This window comes from Rhinatrema bivittatum, chromosome 2 (genome assembly GCF_901001135.1).
Source record: "Rhinatrema bivittatum chromosome 2, aRhiBiv1.1, whole genome shotgun sequence".
NCBI classification, from domain to species: domain Eukaryota; kingdom Metazoa; phylum Chordata; class Amphibia; order Gymnophiona; family Rhinatrematidae; genus Rhinatrema; species Rhinatrema bivittatum.
This window is the reverse complement of record NC_042616.1, coordinates 589,088,459-589,106,940: the sequence shown is the minus strand read 5'-3', so window position 1 is coordinate 589,106,940 and position 18,482 is coordinate 589,088,459. Positions and strand designations below refer to the sequence as shown.

Below are 18,482 nucleotides of genomic sequence, written 5' to 3'. Positions count from 1 at the left end.
AACAACAGGATAAATTAGACACACATTCCCACCTCATTCTAGAGGAGTTGACTCTTAAGCTCGCTGTCTGACTGAGATTTGTGAGGTAATTGCTGCATGGGAAGTCCCACATGTGCTCAGAAAACATTCTAGGCTTTTCTGAGCTCATTGAGATGGCACCATCAGACGACATCACCATTTGTGTGTCTGATCTATCCTGCTCTATATGGAGAACCCCATTACAGGTAATCAACTACAGTTTCTTTGTGATTCAGGATTTACCAAATCCCAATTAGTGTCTTCTGTTCCCTTGCAGCGTACAATAACTGCAAGTCCTATGGGAGCTACAACGGCTTCCTAACCCACCATGAAGAATAAACAACTGACTGCAATTTATAGCTTGGGTTTTTTTTTGGGGGGGAGGGGGTTTTACTACAGCCAATTATTTTTAGATAGTGCTGTATTGGTCTTGAAAAAAACTGAATTGTTTGTGGGTTTTAATTTCTTCCATTGGTGAGCATGAAAATAATAAAAAGATGTTTTATCCCAGGCCAAGCAGGTTCCTCTTAGATGAAGATGATGTGATCTCAAAAGATAATCTAAAATATCTTTGCATAATTTTCAATTGGTCCAATAAAAGGATCACAGCCCACAGGGAAGCCATTTATTATCAGTTCGTAGAATAAGTGGGGATGCTATGGATAGCTAGCAGCAAAAATACCCAATATTGTATTGACATTTTTTATGCCTTTGTTCTGTACTGTCAGTGTTGCACTTGTTGATGTTATATATTTTTTAACTCCTTAGCATTCATTTCATCTGGAATTTTGTATTTGCAATAAGAGAAATCAAATTCATTTATAAGTTGGCATATGCACTATTAGTTGTCTGAACTACATCCTTATGCTAATGATGCCAATGCATTTTGGATCTCATTTTACAGATGCAGAATATTGAGGCTGTCCTAAAACAAAAGATGTCACAACGGGAAGCAATAATAAAACAACCTAGGAGAATATGTATGCTCTCTAGCTATGCTAGAAGCAACCCAGATATTTTGGGAAAGGTGAGTGTATTGCCAAATATCTTTTTTGGAGACAGTTCTAATTTTGTCTGTTTTTCATCCTTTATTTTTATTTTCCTTCTAATCTTTATAACATCTATTGTATATTTATGGGTAATGCATTTTATCAGTGGTCTCAAAATTTCACTTGAACTTGTATGTACTCATTCTTGGGTCAATTTTAAGTGTTGCTCGTGCAAAAATGGCCACATACGTGCGTATGTGGGACTCACACGAGCAGCACACATTTTAAGAAGCCATGAAGTACACACATACATGCCCATGCACCCATCAAGAAGAAAGGGGCAGAAAAAGAATAGGGCATTGGCATTCCAGGACGGGGCCAGGACTTATGCTCGTAAGTTCAAATTTTAAAAAAGCTGATAATGGCGTGTATCAGCTTGTTATCTGTATAACTTTACTTCTGGTACTGATGAGGAGCAAGTCTGGAGTTCTCAAGTTTTAGGACATTTAACAGAGTGTGAGGGTTTAGGATCAAGTGGTGGGCTTGCAGAATGAAGAAACAGAGGGTTCTTGAAGACCTTGCTTTGAACTGGACAAACTGGTAGAATTTTTCCACTTACAAGCTTGTTTTAAAATCTGCCTGCATACATGCGTAAATGCTGCTAAAGCCCTAGCCAAAATATGCATGGGAGGGGTACTTTAGATGACACTTCACGCATATCCAGCATAGCTCTCTGCTTCAACGGCAGGGGGGAATGAAGAAAGGTGGATCTATAATCAGGCAACAACCAACAACCTGCAGATGCAGGATTCTGTGCAGCGCAGAATTCTCCCAGGATTATAAATGGAATAAAATATACACTGATAACAATGTCCAGAAAAACTTTATAATTTTTAGTGATGGAATTTAATTTTTCCCAATTTTCAGATATTTTTCCCTCTGCCTGTGTGATGACTGTGATGTGGGCAGGATAGTTTAAGCACATCCAGTAATCTTAAACTTTGTATACGACCGTGATCTGCTATTGTTCCCACTTTTAATGCTCTTTCCAGGTTCTTCTTCCAGCAACTCCCAATTTAAGATACTAGGTGGAGTGACTGCATAATGCTCCTATTATTTCTATTATTTCAAAAAGAAGCTTAAAACTTGGCTTTTCACTAAAGCCTTCACTTAAAGGGCTAACCCTTAGGGACTAACTTACGCATTTCATACTCCAAGACGCTAGATGTCGCATGCTGTAACCTTAAATCCTCCTAATTAGTTAGATTTTATACTGTTAGTTAGGCCATAAATCAGAACTCTAAACTTTTACTGGTTAGCTGATATCTGTAATAAGTTATAAGTTATCTGTAATTTATTTTTAATTTTAAGGTCTTTCTTAGCTTATCTATAAGTTCTGTTATAAGTTACAAGTTATATGTAATAATTTAATTTAATTTCAATTTTTAAGTTTTTCTTATCTTATCTACAAGTTCTTCGAAGTTAGCCCTATTAATTGTTCCTTCCTGTTCGATGTAATTTCCAACTTACTTCTATGTAAACCGACGTGATATGTACCAATACATGAACGTCGGTATATAAAAGCCTTTAAATAAATATGTATGGATTCTGCTAGAGTTGCTAAGCTACTTTAGGTTTTAGTTCCTGTGTTTTACCTACATTGGTGGCTATTGGTCAAATTTACTTGGAGAATGGCCACTAGGGATGTGAATCGTTTTTGAACGATTAAAATTATTGTCAGATAATTTTAAAATAGTCCTAAATCGTTAGAGTGCACGATACAATACAAATGCCCCCGATTTATCATCAGGGGCATTTGTATTGTATCGTTAAATAGGGCATGGGAATTATTTGGGGGAGGGCAGGAAAACCGGCACACCAAAACAACCCCTAAACCCACCCCGACCCTTTAAAACCAATTCCTTACCCTCCCCCACCCTCCCGAACCCCCCCTAAATGTTAAATTACCTGGTGGTCCAGTGGGGGGGGGGGTCCCGGCGCGATCTCCCGCTCTTGGGCCATCGGCGCCATTTTGGCTGCCACTAATTAAAATGGCGCCGATGGCCCAATTAAAAAAAAAAAAAAAAAAACCCCACCCGACCCTTTAAATCGACCCCCCTTAGCCTCCCCCACCCTTCCGACCCTTTTATTTTTTAGGGAGGCCCGCACCGCAAAAAAAAAACCCCACCCGACCCTTTAAATCGACCCCCCCCAAAAAAAAACCTTTTTAAATTACCTGGTGGTCCAGGGGGGCCTCGGGGAGAGATTTCCTGTTCCCAGGCATCAGCTGTTCTAAAAAAAAAAAAAAAAAATGACGCCGATGCCCCTTTGCCCTTACCATGTGACAGGGTATCCATGCCATTGGCCGGCCCCTGTCACATGGTAGGAGCACTGGATGGCCGGCGCCATCTTTACTCATCAGCCCCTATTATACTATACTCTATAATAGGGGCTGATGAGTAAAGATGGCCGGCGCCATCTTTAAAGATGGCGCCGGCCATCCAGTGCTCCTACCATGTGACAGGGGCCGGCCAATGACACGGATACCCTGTCACATGGTAAGGGCAAAGGGGCATCTGCGCCATTTTTTTTTTAGAACAGCTGATGCCTGGGAACGGGAAATCTCTCCCCGAGGCCCCCCTGGATCTCTCCCCGAGGCCCCCCTGGACCACCAGGTAATTTTAAAAGGTTTTGGGGGGGTCGGGAGGGTGGGGTCGATTTAAAGGGTCGGGTGGGTTGTTTTTTTTTAGCGGCGCGGGCCTCCCTAAAAAAAAAATTAGCGATGTGAATTGGAATCGGAAACGATTCCAATTCACATATCTTAACGATCAGATTCCCCCCCCCCCCCCCCCCTCAGCTGAATCTGATCGTTAAGACGATCTGGCACACGATTCACATCTCTAATGGCCACTGCTATTGATTGCATCGGTGGCATGGGATCTTCTTGGTGTTTGGGTGGTTTCCAGGTTCTGTGGCCTGGTTTGGCCTCTGTTGGAGACGGGATGCTGGGCTCGATGGACCCTTGGTCTGACCCAGCATGGCAATTTCTTATGTTCTTATGTTCTAATTACATAGTCTGGATAAACAGATAAGCATGGGTGTAGCTTGCTTATTGTGGTGGTTAAAACCCCTAACTAAGCTATTTCACTTAGATACAGTTCCTACACTGCTCTCTACATTAATGGCGGGGGTGGAAGGGAAATAGAATAAAAAAGGTTACTAAGAGCCAAGAGAAACAGATTAGTATGTGAGAGAAAAAAAAAAGTGCAAAAGCTTGCTGGGCAGACTGGATGGGCCATTTGGTCATCTTCTGATGTCATTTCTATGTTTCTATATATGATACACCCATACTTGTGAGAGTGTTTGAGTGCATGCATGTTCCTTTTAAAACTACCCTGTCAGATAGCAGTTTTCAAATTGTTCGTATTGCTGCAAAGTCTATAGATATTAAGGAAAAGTATATGCATACTTTTCCTTTAAAAATTGCCCAAGGAAATGGTACCTGTAAAGATTTACACCTTCCTTTTCTGCAGAGCCTTTTTTCAACCAAAACTATAATTTGAAAAACCAAAACTGTGCATGTAAGACTCAGTATTCGGTCACTGGCTGTCTGTTTAAGTTAGGTAGATATTCTGTAGCCAGATATATTTATCCAGCTAACTTTAGGACTGCTCTCAGGCAGTGTTATTGGATAATTTAGCCGGATAAATGCACTCCGCTCCGGAGTACTCTTGGGACCGCTACTGACTTAAACTGGCTAAGATTTTAGCAGATAACTACTTAGCTGGCTATGTCAAGGATGCTGAAACAGCAGCGTTTTCAAATTCAGTGATTTCTTCAGCTAAATTCGGGACTCCGCCATATGAATAGCTCCACTACAGTGGAGGTAAAAATATATACCTTATGGAGCTGCGAGTATAATTTTACCTGTATATAAGGTGGCCAATTTTCAGACAGATGATTTATGCAGGAAAAACACTTTCACCGTCGACAAATAGTGCTGAATTAGCCATTATACATGGGTAACATCATCTGATGGCATCAAATGGTCTCTTCTAGCTCATAGAACTTTTGTTCTCACAGGACAAGCAGGATGGTAGTCCTCACATATGGGTGACATCACAGGATGGAGCCCGTTCACGGAACACTTTTGTCAAAGTTTCCAGAACTTTGACTGGCCCCTACTGGGCATGCCCAGCATGGCACTAACCCTGCAGCCAGCAGGGGTTCCCCTTCAGTCTTCTTTTTTCCGCGCAGCAGTAGCCTCGTGGTTAAGGAGCTCTGCAGAGATTCCTGACAGGAATTTTCCTCACAGAATTACTAAAAGTTAATTTGCCCCACAGGGGTCCCTCCTTTAACTTTTTTAAGCCGCGGTACTCCGGTAAATAAGAACATAAGAAAATGCCATACTGGGTCAGACCAAGGGTCCATCAAGCCCAGCATCCTGTTTCCAACAGTGGCCAATCCAGGCCATAAGAACCTGGCAAGTAGCCAAAAACTAAGTCTATTCCATGTTACCATTGCTAATGGCAGTGGCTATTCTCTAAGTGAACTTAATAGCAGGTAATGGACTTCTCCTCCAAGAACTTATCCAATCCTTTTTTAAATACAGCTATACTAACTGCACTAACCACATTCCCTGGCAACAAATTCCAGAGTTTAATTGTGCGTTGAGTGAAAAAGAACTTTCTCCGATTAGTTTTAAATGTGCCCCATGCTAACTTCATGGAGTGCCCCCTAGTCTTTCTACTATCCGAAAGAGTAAATAACCGATTCACATCTACCCGTTCTAGACCTTTCATGATTTTAAACACCTCTATCATATTCCCCCTCAGTCGTCTCTTCTCCAAGCTGAAAAGTCCTAACCTCTTTATTCTTTCCTCATAGGGGAGTTGTTGCATTCCCCTTATTTTGGTAGCCCTTCTCTATACCTTCTCCATCGCAATTATATCTTTTTTGAGATGCGGCGACCAGAATTGTACACAGTATTCAAGGTGCGGTCTCACCATGGAGCGATACAGAGGCATTATGACATTTTCCGTTTTATTCATCATTCCTTTTCTAATAATTCCCTACATTCTGTTTGCTTTTTTGACTGCCGCAGCACACTGCATCGACGATTTCAATGTGTTATCCACTATGACACCTAGATCTCTTTCTTGGGTTGTAGCACCTAATATGGAACCCAACATTGTGTAATTATACCATGGGTTATTTTTCCCTATATGCATCACCTTGCACTTATCCACATTAAATTTCATCTGCCATTTGGATGCCCAATTTTCCAGTCTCACAAGGTCTTCCTGCAATTTATCACAATCTGCTTGTGATTTAACTACTCTGAACAATTTTGTGTCATCTGCAAATTTGATTATCTCACTCGTCGTATTTCTTTCCAGATCATTTATAAATATATTGAACAGTAAGGGTCCCAATACAGATCCCTGAGGCACTCCACTGTCCACTCCCTTCCACTGAGAAATTTGCCCATTTAATCCTACTCTCTGTTTCCTGTCTTTTAGCCAGTTTGCAATCCACGAAAGGACATCGCCACCTATCCCATGACTTTTTACTTTTCCTAGAAGCCTCTCATGAGGAACTTTGTCAAACGCCTTCTGAAAATCCAAGTATACTATATCTACCTGTTCACCTTTATCCACATGTTTATTAACTCCTTCAAAAAAGTGAAGCAGATTTGTGAGGCAAGACTTGCCCTGGGTAAAGCCATGCTGACTTTGTTCCATTAAACCATGTCTTTCTATATGTTCTGTGATTTTGATGTTTAGAACACTTTCCACTATTTTTCCTGGCACTGAAGTCAGGCTAACCGGTCTGTAGTTTCCCGGATCGCCCCTGGAGCCCTTTTTAAATATTGGGGTTACATTTGCTATCCTTCAGTCTTCAGGTACAATGGATGATTTTAATGATAAGTTACAAATTTTTACTAATAGGTCTGACATTTCATTTTTTAGTTCCTTCAGAACTCTGGGGTGTATACCATCCGGTCCAGGTGATTTACTACTCTTCAGTTTGTCAATCACGCCTACCACATCTTCTAGGTTCACCGTGATTTGATTCAGTCCATCTGAATCATTACCCATGAAAACCTTCTCCATTATGGGTACCTCCCCAACATCCTCTTCAGTAAACACTGAAACAAAGAAATCATTTAATCTTTCCGCGATGGCCTTATCTTCTCTAAGTGCCCCTTTAACCCCTCGATCATCTAACGGTCCAACTGATTCCCTCACAGGCTTTCTGCTTCGGATATATTTTAAAAAGTTTTCACTGTGAGTTTTTGCCTCTACAGCCAACTTCTTTTCAAATTCTCTCTTAGCCTGTCTTATCAATGTCTTACATTTAACTTGCTAATGTTTATGCTTTATCCTATTTTCTTCTGTTGGATCCTTCTTCCATTTTTTGAATGAAGATCTTTTGGCTAAAATAGTTTCTTTCACCTCCCCTTTTAACCATGCCGGTAATCGTTTTGCCTTCTTTCCACCTTTCTTAATGTGTGGAATACATCTGACTGTGCTTCTAGAATGGTATTTTTTAACAATGACCACGCCTCTTGGACATTTTTTACTTTTGTAGCTGCTCCTTTCAGTTTTTTTTCTTACAATTTTTCTCATTTTATCAAAGTTTCCCCTTTTGAAAGTTTAGCACGAGAGCCTTGGATTTGCACACTGTTCCTTTTCCAGTCATTAAATCAAATTTGATCATATTATGATCACTATTGCCAAGCGGCCCCACAACCGTTACCTCTCTCGTCGGTTCCTGAACCAATTGCTCCATAAAGCTATCATTTATTCTATCCAGGAATGTTATCTCTCTAGTGTGACCCGATGATACATTTACCCAGTCTATATTGGGGTAATTGAAGTCTGCTATCAAAAACGTTGTATGAATAATATTTCAAAATTAATGTGTGTATTTTTTCATAATTCTTTTACTACATTATTATGGACCATCATACCACCCGTGACATGCATGCATTTGATGCCTGTGTTTTCAGTCACATTGGGTCATCTTTAATCATCGGTCCTGTAAAAGTTTTGAATATAAGCAGTCTTTTCGTTTTTTTGCTTTTTTTAACTTTTTTTCTCAAATTAGTGTGTGGAGTAATTTTTACTTTCATGCAAATCCTGCTCTTCAAAAATAGTCCTGCTTGAATGCCTCTGTTGGCGTTTTAGAACATTTCAAAAGTGAATCACTTGCCTTTTTGTTCTTCCGAGACTGAGCGCTGCCGTGCTATTCTTCGGTGTACCACCTTGCACACGGATGTCCCCCGTTCGTTGTTTACTAGCGCCGCGGTGCTGCCGCACAGGTCTGGGCTGAGCGCCGCCACGCCGAATCACAGATGTCCGACGTACGTTTCGCAGTGATTGCTGCTTCAGGGACTAAGAGGTATACTTAATGCTTTTGAGAAGTGCATTGCAAATTCCACATCAGTAACATTTCTATAAGAAACAAAGGTTTTTTTTTGAAATCACACAACTTTAAGAAAGAACGATTTAAACATGTGCATCCCAGGGGCTTAAGATTCACCGCTTAGTACTCACCCAAACTTCACGCCATGTCCTCATTCTGGCGTCTATGTGAGCGAGCCACTCACCTCTACCTTCTTATATAGTTTTAATCATGCCTCACCTGTGTATAGTTGGCAAGCCTGTGTATACTTAACGAACCTGATGTAGGTTCACATAAAGTGAACCCACTCAATGTCCTTATTGAGTCCATACGGGGCCAATGACTGTAATTGAAAAATCCATTTCTGTTCAGCTTGTTGAAGTCTTTTGATTCTATTACCTCTTCTCCAATGCTCCGCAACCAATTCCAATATAGTCCAAGAAAGATCTGAATAGGCATGATTTGCGTCTTTGCAATGTGAGACTAAAGGCTCATCCAATCTGCCGGTTTTTAAACAACATTTATGTTCAGTGAGTCTATAACGGATTGGGCGCTTGGTCATTCCCACATATGTCAATGGGCATGGGCAGAAGATTGCATATATTACATATGATGTATTGCAATCTGATGGAGGCAACTTTTCAATTCTGCCCGCAGATGTCTGGATGGAAGAGATTGGTGCTTTTTGAGGACAGTATGCACATTTCCCATCACATTTTACATTATCCATTGCCATTGGTGGATTAAACATACTGGAGTGCACAACTCGGTCTTTAATGTTTTGGCCTCTGGAGTAAGCTATTCGAATTGGATCTTGAAGTTGAGGGTGTATTTCTTGCAAGATTCTCCAGTGCTGTCGAATGGCTCTACTGATAGCAGGGGCTGCCAGTGTGTGTCTGAGCACCAGAGTCTGTGGGTTCGAATCCTCCTGATTTTTGGGCAAAAATAAATAATCGCGATTAGAGTATAAGGCTCTGCGGTAGGCTTTTTTAACACTAGAGACCGGGTATCCCCGTTGTAGAAATCTGGACCACCAGGTAATTTAACATTTGGGGGGGGTTCGGGAGGGTGGGGGAGGGTAAGGAATTGGTTTTAAAGGGTCGGGGTGGGTTTAGGGGTTGTTTTGGTGTGCCGGTTTTCCCGCCCTCCCCCAAATAATTCCCATGCCCTATTTAACGATACAATACAAATGCCCCTGATGATAAATCGGGGGCATTTGTATTGTATCGTGCACTCTAACGATTTAGGACGATTTTAAAATTATCTGACAATTTTAATCGTTCAAAAACGATTCACATCCCTAGTGGCCATTCTCCAAGTAAATTTGACCAATAGCCACCAATGTAGGTAAAACACAGGAACTAAAACCTAAAGTAGCTTAGCAACTCTAGCAGAATCCATACATATTTATTTAAAGGCTTTTATATACCGACGTTCATGTATTGGTACATATCACGTCGGTTTACATAGAAGTAAGTTGGAAATTACATCGAACAGGAAGGAACAATTAATAGGGCTAACTTCGAAGAACTTGTAGATAAGATAAGAAAAACTTAAAAATTGAAATTAAATTAAATTATTACATATTCTAATGCATCATTAGTATCCTTTAAAGATACCTCTCTCCGAACCATGCGCTGCTGAGCGACTATCGGCTTTCCCCTTTGTTCTAGTTTAAAAGCTGCCCTATCTCCTTTTTAAAGGTTAGCGCCAGCAGTCTGGTTCCACCCTGGTTAAGGTGGAGCCCATCCCTTCAGAAGAGACTCCCCCTTCCCCAAAAGATTCCCCAGTTCCTAACAAAACTGAATCCCTCTTCCTTGCACCATCGTCTCATCCACGCATTGAGACTCCGGAGCTCTGCCTGCCTCTGGTGACCTGCGCGTGGAACAGGGAGCATTTCAGAGAATGCTACCCTGGAGGTTCTGGATTTAATCTTTCTACCTTAGAGCCTAAATTTGGCTTCCAGAACCTCCCTCCCACATTTTCCTATGTCGTTGGTGCCCACGTGTACCACGACAGCCGGCTCCTTCCCAGCACTGTCTAAAATCCTATCTAGGGTGACGCGTGAGGTCCGCCACCTTTGCACCAGGTAGGCATGTTACCAGGCGATCCTCACGCCCACCAGCCACCCAGCTATCTACATTCCTAATAATCGAATCACCAACTATGACGGCCGACCTAACCCTTCCCTCCTGGGCAGTAGGCCTTGGGGAGATATCCTCAGTGCGAAAGTACAATGCATCACCTAGGGAGCAGGTCCTTGCTACAGGATCCTTTCCTGCTACACCTGGTTGGTGCTTTCCCATTATGAGACCACCTTCCTCCAAGGCAGCACCAGGGCTGCCAGTCTGAAGTTGGGACTTGACTACTATGTCCCTGAAGGTCTCATCCATATACCTCTCTGTCTGCCTCAGCTCCTCCAGGTCTGCCACTCTAGCCTCCAGAGATCGGACTCGTTCTCTGAGAGCCAGGAGCTCTTTGCATCGCATGCACATGTACAACTTCTCACCGGTGGGTAAAAAATCATACATGTGACACTCGATGCAAAAGACTGGGAAGCCCCCCTCTTGCTGCTGGACTGCTGCCTTCATCTCAATTTTGATCAGTTCCTAGTTAAGTTTTAGGTTGCTATGGGAGTAGGAATGTGTCTAACTTCCTTTAAATGTATTAGTGAATTCACTATGTGTCTGGTAGTGGCCTACCGGGGTCTGATCGAATTCTCAATAAAGTTTTTGTTGATGGTTTTTTTTTGGTTTTTTTTTTGTGAAAGTGGCACCTGCCTATAAATTAAGGGATGAGCTAGGGGTGGGAGGGTTGGGAAATACAAACAGTCTAACTTCAGTTAGTCAGCCTGAGTGACTCACTGCTCCCTTGATTAACAAATGTTGGTCCCTATTCAAACCCAATCACTCTACCTCAACACCTTTCCAAGGTGAGTAACTGAGCTGAACTATTCAACTTTTTTACTTTGGTATATACTGCTCCTAGCTTATTTCTAGCTTCTGGCTACTTTTTTGTGGGTTGGTTTTTTTTGTGGTTTTTTTTTTTTTTCTCAATACAATGCACTCAGTTAGTATTAAAACAAACAGTCAGCTCTTTAAAAGTCTGGAGAACACTCAGTTCTGCAGACTTTTAAAAATAAACACACTATCTACTGCTACCTTATTGACTGACTAAAAATACAAACAGTCTAACTTGTTTATTCACTGCCTACCTACTGCTACCTTATTGACTGACTAAAAATACAAACAGTCTAACTTGTTTATTCACTGCCTACCTACTGCTACCTTATTGACTGACTATTTAAAAAGGCAAACAGTCTAACTTGTTTATTCACTGCCTTTCTGACTATTAAAGGCACAAACACACTAAATAATATTCCCAAATAGTTAACTTTGCCCCAATACCTTTAAAAAAGTCAATGTCCCAAGCAAAAACTTACTGATTCCTTTCAGCCACCAGCAAGGTGATCCTCTCCTCTCAGTGTTTCCACTGGAATGTCTCGAAGACTCTCATGAAGTTACGTCAGGACAAGGGAACTATGATCCTGATAGCACCTCACTGGCCACGCCAAGTGTGGTTTCCAATACTGCAGGATGTCTCCATTCGCAGGCACATTCCCTTGGGAAAGGACCCGCTTCTGATCACTCAAAACGACGGGTGCCTCCGCCAACCCAACCTTCACGCCTTGTCCCTGATGGCATGGATGTTGAAAGGTTAATCCTTCAGCCACTTACCTTTCTGAACCAGTTTCTCGTGTCTTGATTGCTTCACGGAAGCCTTCCATGAGAAAATCTTACTCTTACAAATGGAACAGGTTCACTTCATGGTGCTCTTCTCAGTCCCTTGACCCCTTTACCTGTCCAATCACGAAGTTTTTGGATTATCGCTGACACTTATCAGAGTCAGGTCTAAAAACTTCTTCCATCAGAATGCATGTCACTGCCTTAGCCGCCTTCCATAAAGGTGTCGGGGATGTTTCTATATCAGTACAACCCCTTGTAACATGTTTTCTGAAAGGCGTGCTTCACCTCAAGCCTCCACTGCATCCTCCGGCCCCTTCTTGGGACCTCAACCTGGTGTTGGGTTGGCTCATGAAACCACCATTCGAGCCTTTTCACTCCTGTGATCTTCGCTATCTCACTTGGAAAGCAATTTTCCTTCTGTCAATCACTTCAGCTCGCAGAGTTAGTGAATTACAGGCCCTATTTACCTATCCGCCTTACACTAAACTTCTGCAGGACCGGGCAGTACTCTGCACTCACCCTATGTTCTTGCCTAAGGTAGTATCGGAGTTTCACATTAATCAATCCATTATACTACCTACCTTCTTTCCCAGGCCCAATTCCAATCCAGGGAACAGGCTCTGCATACCCTTGACTGTAAACGGGCTCTAGCATTCTACCTAGACTGTACAGCTGCCCACAGGGAAAGCACTCAATTGTTTGTCTCTTTCCACCCTAACAAGTTAGGGAAGCCTGTGGGTAAGCAGACTCTCTCCTCCTGGTTGGCGGACTGCATATCCTTTTGCTATCAGCAAGTGGGCATTCTATTTCAAAACCGTGTTAAAGCACACTCTGTGAGGGCCATGGAGACTTCAGTGGCACACCTACGATCGGTACCGGTTCCTGACATTTGCAGGGCTGCCACCTGGAGTTCTCTCCACACCTTTGCAGCCCACTATTGCTTGGACAAAGCCGGAAGACAAGATTCCATCTTCGGCCAGTCTGTCCTTCATAACCTATTTACAACGTGACTTACCAACACCCTTCTGCCTGCCCATTAGGGTTCAGGATGCCCTCGGCCAAATATTATCCCAGTCCTAGTGCCTTGCACACCTGGGTACATTTAGTGCATTTCTCGGACATCCTCAGCTCGGTACTCACCCATATGTGAGGACTACCATCCTGCTTGTCCTGTGAGAAAGCAAATGTTGCTTACCTATTAACAGGTGTTCTCACAGGACAGCAGGATGTTAGTCCTCACGAAACCTGCCCGCCGCCCCACAGTGTTGGGTTCATAACGTTTTCTTATTTTGTTTTCGGCACTACCTGTAGCTTTTTAACAAGACTGAAGGGGGGCCCCTGCTGGCTGCAGGGTTAGTGCCATGCTGGGCATGCCCAGTAGGGGCCAGTCAAAGTTCTGGAAACTTTGACAGAAGTGTTCTGTGATTGGGCTCCATCCTGTGATGTCTCCCATATGTGAGGACTGACATCCTGCTGTCCTGTGAGAACACCTGTTACAGATAAGCAACATTTACTTTATACTGAGCCAGTGCTGGAGTTGCTTCATGAGCCTCTCAGTCTTTTTTCATCCAAGTCTCTGCATGGACATGTATCTTTTCTCTCTAATAAAAACGTTTCTAATCTCAGTAAATTTTCTACATTTTTTATTGGAAACAAATTTGTTGAAGTTGCTTGCTGCCTCCGCAGCTCCTCGACAGCACTTTTCAGTCCTAACAAAAAAAAAAAAAGTTTAGATTACATCGAACTCACAAGTGGCCGCAGTTAGCGGCTTCAAAAACTGTATGAGTGCCAGAAAGATGTCAATCACAGACGGCATCAACCTTTGCTGTCAATGCCTGGTGCCAGACCATGACACAGCTAATTGTTATGATTGTGGCCAGAGGGTGACCAAAATGATAAAGGGAATGGAACAGCTCCGCTATAAGGAAAGACTGAAGACGTTAGGACTGTTCAGCTTGGAGAAAAGACACCCGAGGGGGGATATGATACAGGTGTTTAAAATCATGAGAGGTCTAGAACAGGTAAATGTGAATCGGTTATTTACTCTTTCGGATAATAGAAAGACTAGGGGGCACTCCATGAAGTTAGCATGTGGCACATTTAAAACTAATTGGAGAAAGTTCTTTTTCACTCAACGCACAATTAAACTCTGGAATTTGTTGCCAGAGGATGTGGTTAGTGCAGTTAGTGTAGCTGGGTTTAAAAACGGATTGGATAAGTTCTTGGAAAAGTCCATTACCTGCTATTAATTAAGTTGACTTAGAAAATAGCCACTGCTATTACTAGCATCAGTAGCATGGGATAGACTTAGTTTTTGGGAACTTGCCAGGTTCTCATGGTCTGGATTGGCAACTGTTGGAAACAGGATGCTGGGCTTGATGGACTCTTTGTCTGACCCAGTATGGCATGTTCTTATGTTCTTAAATACAGAATAAGTGACCATAAATTAGAAATGGAAACAAGCAAACAAATATAATTCTCCTTTGTTCAGCTGTCTCCAGCTTCACTCTCCCTTCCCATCCTATGTCCTGCAGGCAGGAGGGGAAGGGAAATGCCTATTGGCTAAAACAGACCTGCTCATCAGTATCAAAGGCCTCACTAACAGCTAGATTGGTTATATCTGCTGAACTTTTTTGATTAAGAATTGATCAGTTAGCTAAGTATATTGAAAGAAGTTATCCTCATTTTGGTATGTATAGAAAATTATAGCTCCATTTAATTCCTTAGAAATGGTGAGACAAAATGGCCCCCAAATCTATGAGCTATTTGCAAAAGAATTCTCAAGTTGATTGAATTCTCTCATCTAAAATACTGCTTTATGGGATATTTCTCATTAATATTAATGGATTAAGCTTTTTCTGGAAGGATGGCAGAACAAGACCAGGTGGTCCATCCAGACTGCCCAGTAAGTTTCTTATGGTAGTAACTGCCGCTTTGTGCAGGTTACTCCCAGGTCTTATGTTAAGGACAGGAATTTTTACAATGTAAACCAAACAAATGTAAAACCATTACAAAATTGTTTTTACATGGTAAGTAGCCTTAATGATAATTTAGACAGTGTTGTTTGAATGTGCTTTGTGTTTGGGACTTGACTGTAGAAGCAGTCCTGTGCTTTATCCGTCTGTCTGTATATCAACATTCTGGACCATAAAAGTTGGGGCCTAGTGTTAGCTATCATCTGAATCTAATTCCAATCTCCCCCCCCCCCCCCCCCCCCCCCCACGCCGTCGAAGCAGAGAACAATTTTGCAGTTGTGTTAGAAACAGGCTAATTGGTTACGGGTAATAACCCCTGTGCCTTCTGTTAAGGGTAGTAACTACCACTGCGTGCAGGTTACCTCAATGCACCCGTTTCTTCACTTCCAACTCTAGTCTTAAGTGATACACAGTATATTTCCCATACCCTTTTAAATTTGTGTACTGTTTTTGTCCTCACCATCTCTTCTGGAAGGGCATTCCAGGAATCCATCACCCTTGCCATAAAGAAGTATTTCCTGATGATGATTCTGAGTCCCCTCCCCTCCCCCCCTTTTTCAGAGGAAAAGTTTTAAAGATCATAAATTATTAAAACCTTTCAAGTATCTCCCCTGCATCTCCTCTCTTCCAGAGTATACATATTTAGATTCTTCAGCCTCTCCTCATAAATCTTGCAATACAGACCTCACACGATTTTTGTTTCCCTTCTCTGGACCACCTCCATCATGTCCTTATCCTTTTTGAGATATGGGCTCCAGAACTGAACACAGTACTCCAGGTGAAGATCTGTACAAGGGCATTATCATCTCCTTTTTCCTGGTGATGGTTGTTCTTCTGGCTTTAGCTATCACCTTGTTGCATTACTTTGCCACCTTCAGATCACCAGAAACTATTACACAAATATCACGCTCCCAGTCTGTGCACATTAGAGGTTCACCCCCATCACATACTGCTCTTATGGATTACCGTACCCCAGATGCATGCCTCTGCATTTCTTCACATTGAATCCAAGCAGCCAAGTTTTTGACTACTCTTCAAGGTTTCTTAAATCATTTTTCATTCTCTTTCAGGCGTGTCCACTCTGATGCAGATCTTAGTATAATCCGCAAATAAAATTTATCTTCTATCCCTTCCACAATGTCGCTCAGAAAGATATTGAACAGATCCGGTCCCAAAACTGATCCCTGTGGCACTCCACTTAACACTGTTCTCTCTTCAGAGTATGTTCCATTTACCATTATATGCTGACTCATGTAGGTCAACCAGTTTGTAATCCTCTCCACCACCTTGGTGCCAACTCCCAAGCTTCTCATTTTATTCATATGCTTCCAATGCGGGACCAGATCAAAAACTTTGCTGAAATCCAAGTAAATCATATCAAGCGCTCTTCCTTTATCCAATTCTCTAGTCACCAAATTAAAAAAAAAAAATTCAAATTTGGCTGACAGGCCCTTTCCCTCGTGAATCTATGTTGTCTTGGGTCCAGCAACCCACCGGATTCTCAATAGCTCACTATCCTTTCCTTCAGCAGTGTCTCCTTTAATTTCCCACTATGAGGTGAGATTAACCGGCCTGTAGCTTCCAGCTTCCTCTGTGCTACCACTCTTGTGAACTGGGACCATCCTCCCTCTTCTCCAATTTTGCGGCACCACTCCCTTTCCAGGGATCTATCGAACAGGTCTTTCAACGGACCTGCCAGCACATCTCTGAGCTTTCTTAGTATCTTGGAATGTACCTCATCCAGCCCCATGGCCTTGTCTACTTTCAACTTTCCTAGCTCTTCCCATACATTCTCATCTGTAAACAGGGTTGCATCTATCCCACTGCCATACATGGTTTTGTTAACCAGCAATGGCCCATTTCCACAGTCTTCTTTAGTGAACACTGAACTGAAGGCTTTGTTTAATATTTCTGCTATTTCCTCATCTTTCTCCACACATTGCTCTTTGTCACCTTTCAATTTCACTATACCACCCTGGGCCGTCCTCCTTTCTTTGATATATCTGAAACATATTTTGACACATCATTTTACCTCTTTGGCAGTCCTTTCTTCCACCAGACCTTTTGCTTTTCTGCTTTGTTTTTTAATCTCCTTCACTTTCATTATTATTCCCTGTCTTCCTCTTTTTTGGGAACCTTTGTACTGCTTGAAGGCTGTTCTTTTTGCCTTTATTTTTTCAGCCACCTCCTTTGAGAACCAAATCATTTTTTCTCTTACTTTTGTTTACTTTTCTAACATTGAGATTTGTGACTGTTGCAACCGTCCCTTTCCAACTGCTTCACTCCGCCTACCTCTCTTTGTTTGCTCCTCCTCATGCTGCGGATGGATGCCTGGCTACCGCAGCGTCTGCCTGCTATCCTCTCCAGCGTCCCCGGACTGGCTTGGGCGCTGCCTCCCGCCATACTCTGCTTGTACCATAGGGCGCGCCCGCCGCGCAGCCCTTTTTATTTCCTACTTGGCGCGAACCTCCAGGGCATCCCCCCCCCCCGTGATGATGTCGTGATGCCTGGATATTTAAGGCCTACAATGTTTGCTAGCCTTTGAGTTAGCAAGGGTATTCCTAAGGGAATCCTTCGGATGGGATTCGCTCTCCGTACCCAGCTACACTGCCTCTCCAATCTATATTGGACTTTCTAATGCTAACGGGGTACCTGCTCCTCGGGGGTACCCGCTCCTCGGGGGCCTCACTTGCTTTCCAGATGCTATCAGGAAACCAGTACTTGCTCCTCGAGGGCCCATGTTCCCTGACTCGCTGCCTGCTCCTACCTTGTCTTTTGCCTGGAAGGATTTGCTAATCTTCAACATCAGTGAGTACTACCATCTTCACCTCAGAGCTGTTCCCTGGAACCAGGCCCTCGCTCCTCGAGGGCCTGCCTCCGTTCCAGCCCCAGTGCCATCTCCGTGGAACTGCTGCATGAGTACATCATCTGCAAGCCTTCCAGCTCTCAGGGTTCAGATACTCGCTCCTCGAGGGTCTGCTCTCCCTACCCTGGAGATCTCCTTACTGGAGTTTTGTATATTCTCCACTGTACTCATTATCTCAGTTCTTTCCACTTCAGCACTGCTACCAGAGGAGTCGCTGTTCCAGCACCTGAGGGATATCAGCCCTGCCGGGCTATTCCAGTTGCTCACTACTGCCACCTCTGGTGGCTTCCTTACACAGTCTAATAAAAGATCAAACTGTGTTTGTGTGTCCTGAGCTAAGCCTGACCTGTGGCCCCTCACGGGACTTCCCCCTGTGGGCATGGTCAGCTGCCACAGTGTCCAAGGGTCCACCCAAACCTCACAGTTTACAACAATGACCTTTGTAGTAGCTCCTTTTAATTAGGCCCACTGTTGTTCC

The 18,482-nt window shown here is 42.8% G+C and overlaps 1 protein-coding gene across 1 annotated transcript in view; it reads left to right on the top strand.

The window, feature by feature from the left end:
- The window catches only part of SMCHD1 (structural maintenance of chromosomes flexible hinge domain containing 1), a 1,156,633-nt gene that overhangs the window by 937,075 nt on the left and 201,076 nt on the right, over positions 1 to 18,482 (top strand). Inside the window, 1 exon segment of the mRNA XM_029591083.1 lies at positions 923 to 1,045. Within this exon segment, the coding sequence (XP_029446943.1) occupies positions 923 to 1,045 (123 nt within the window).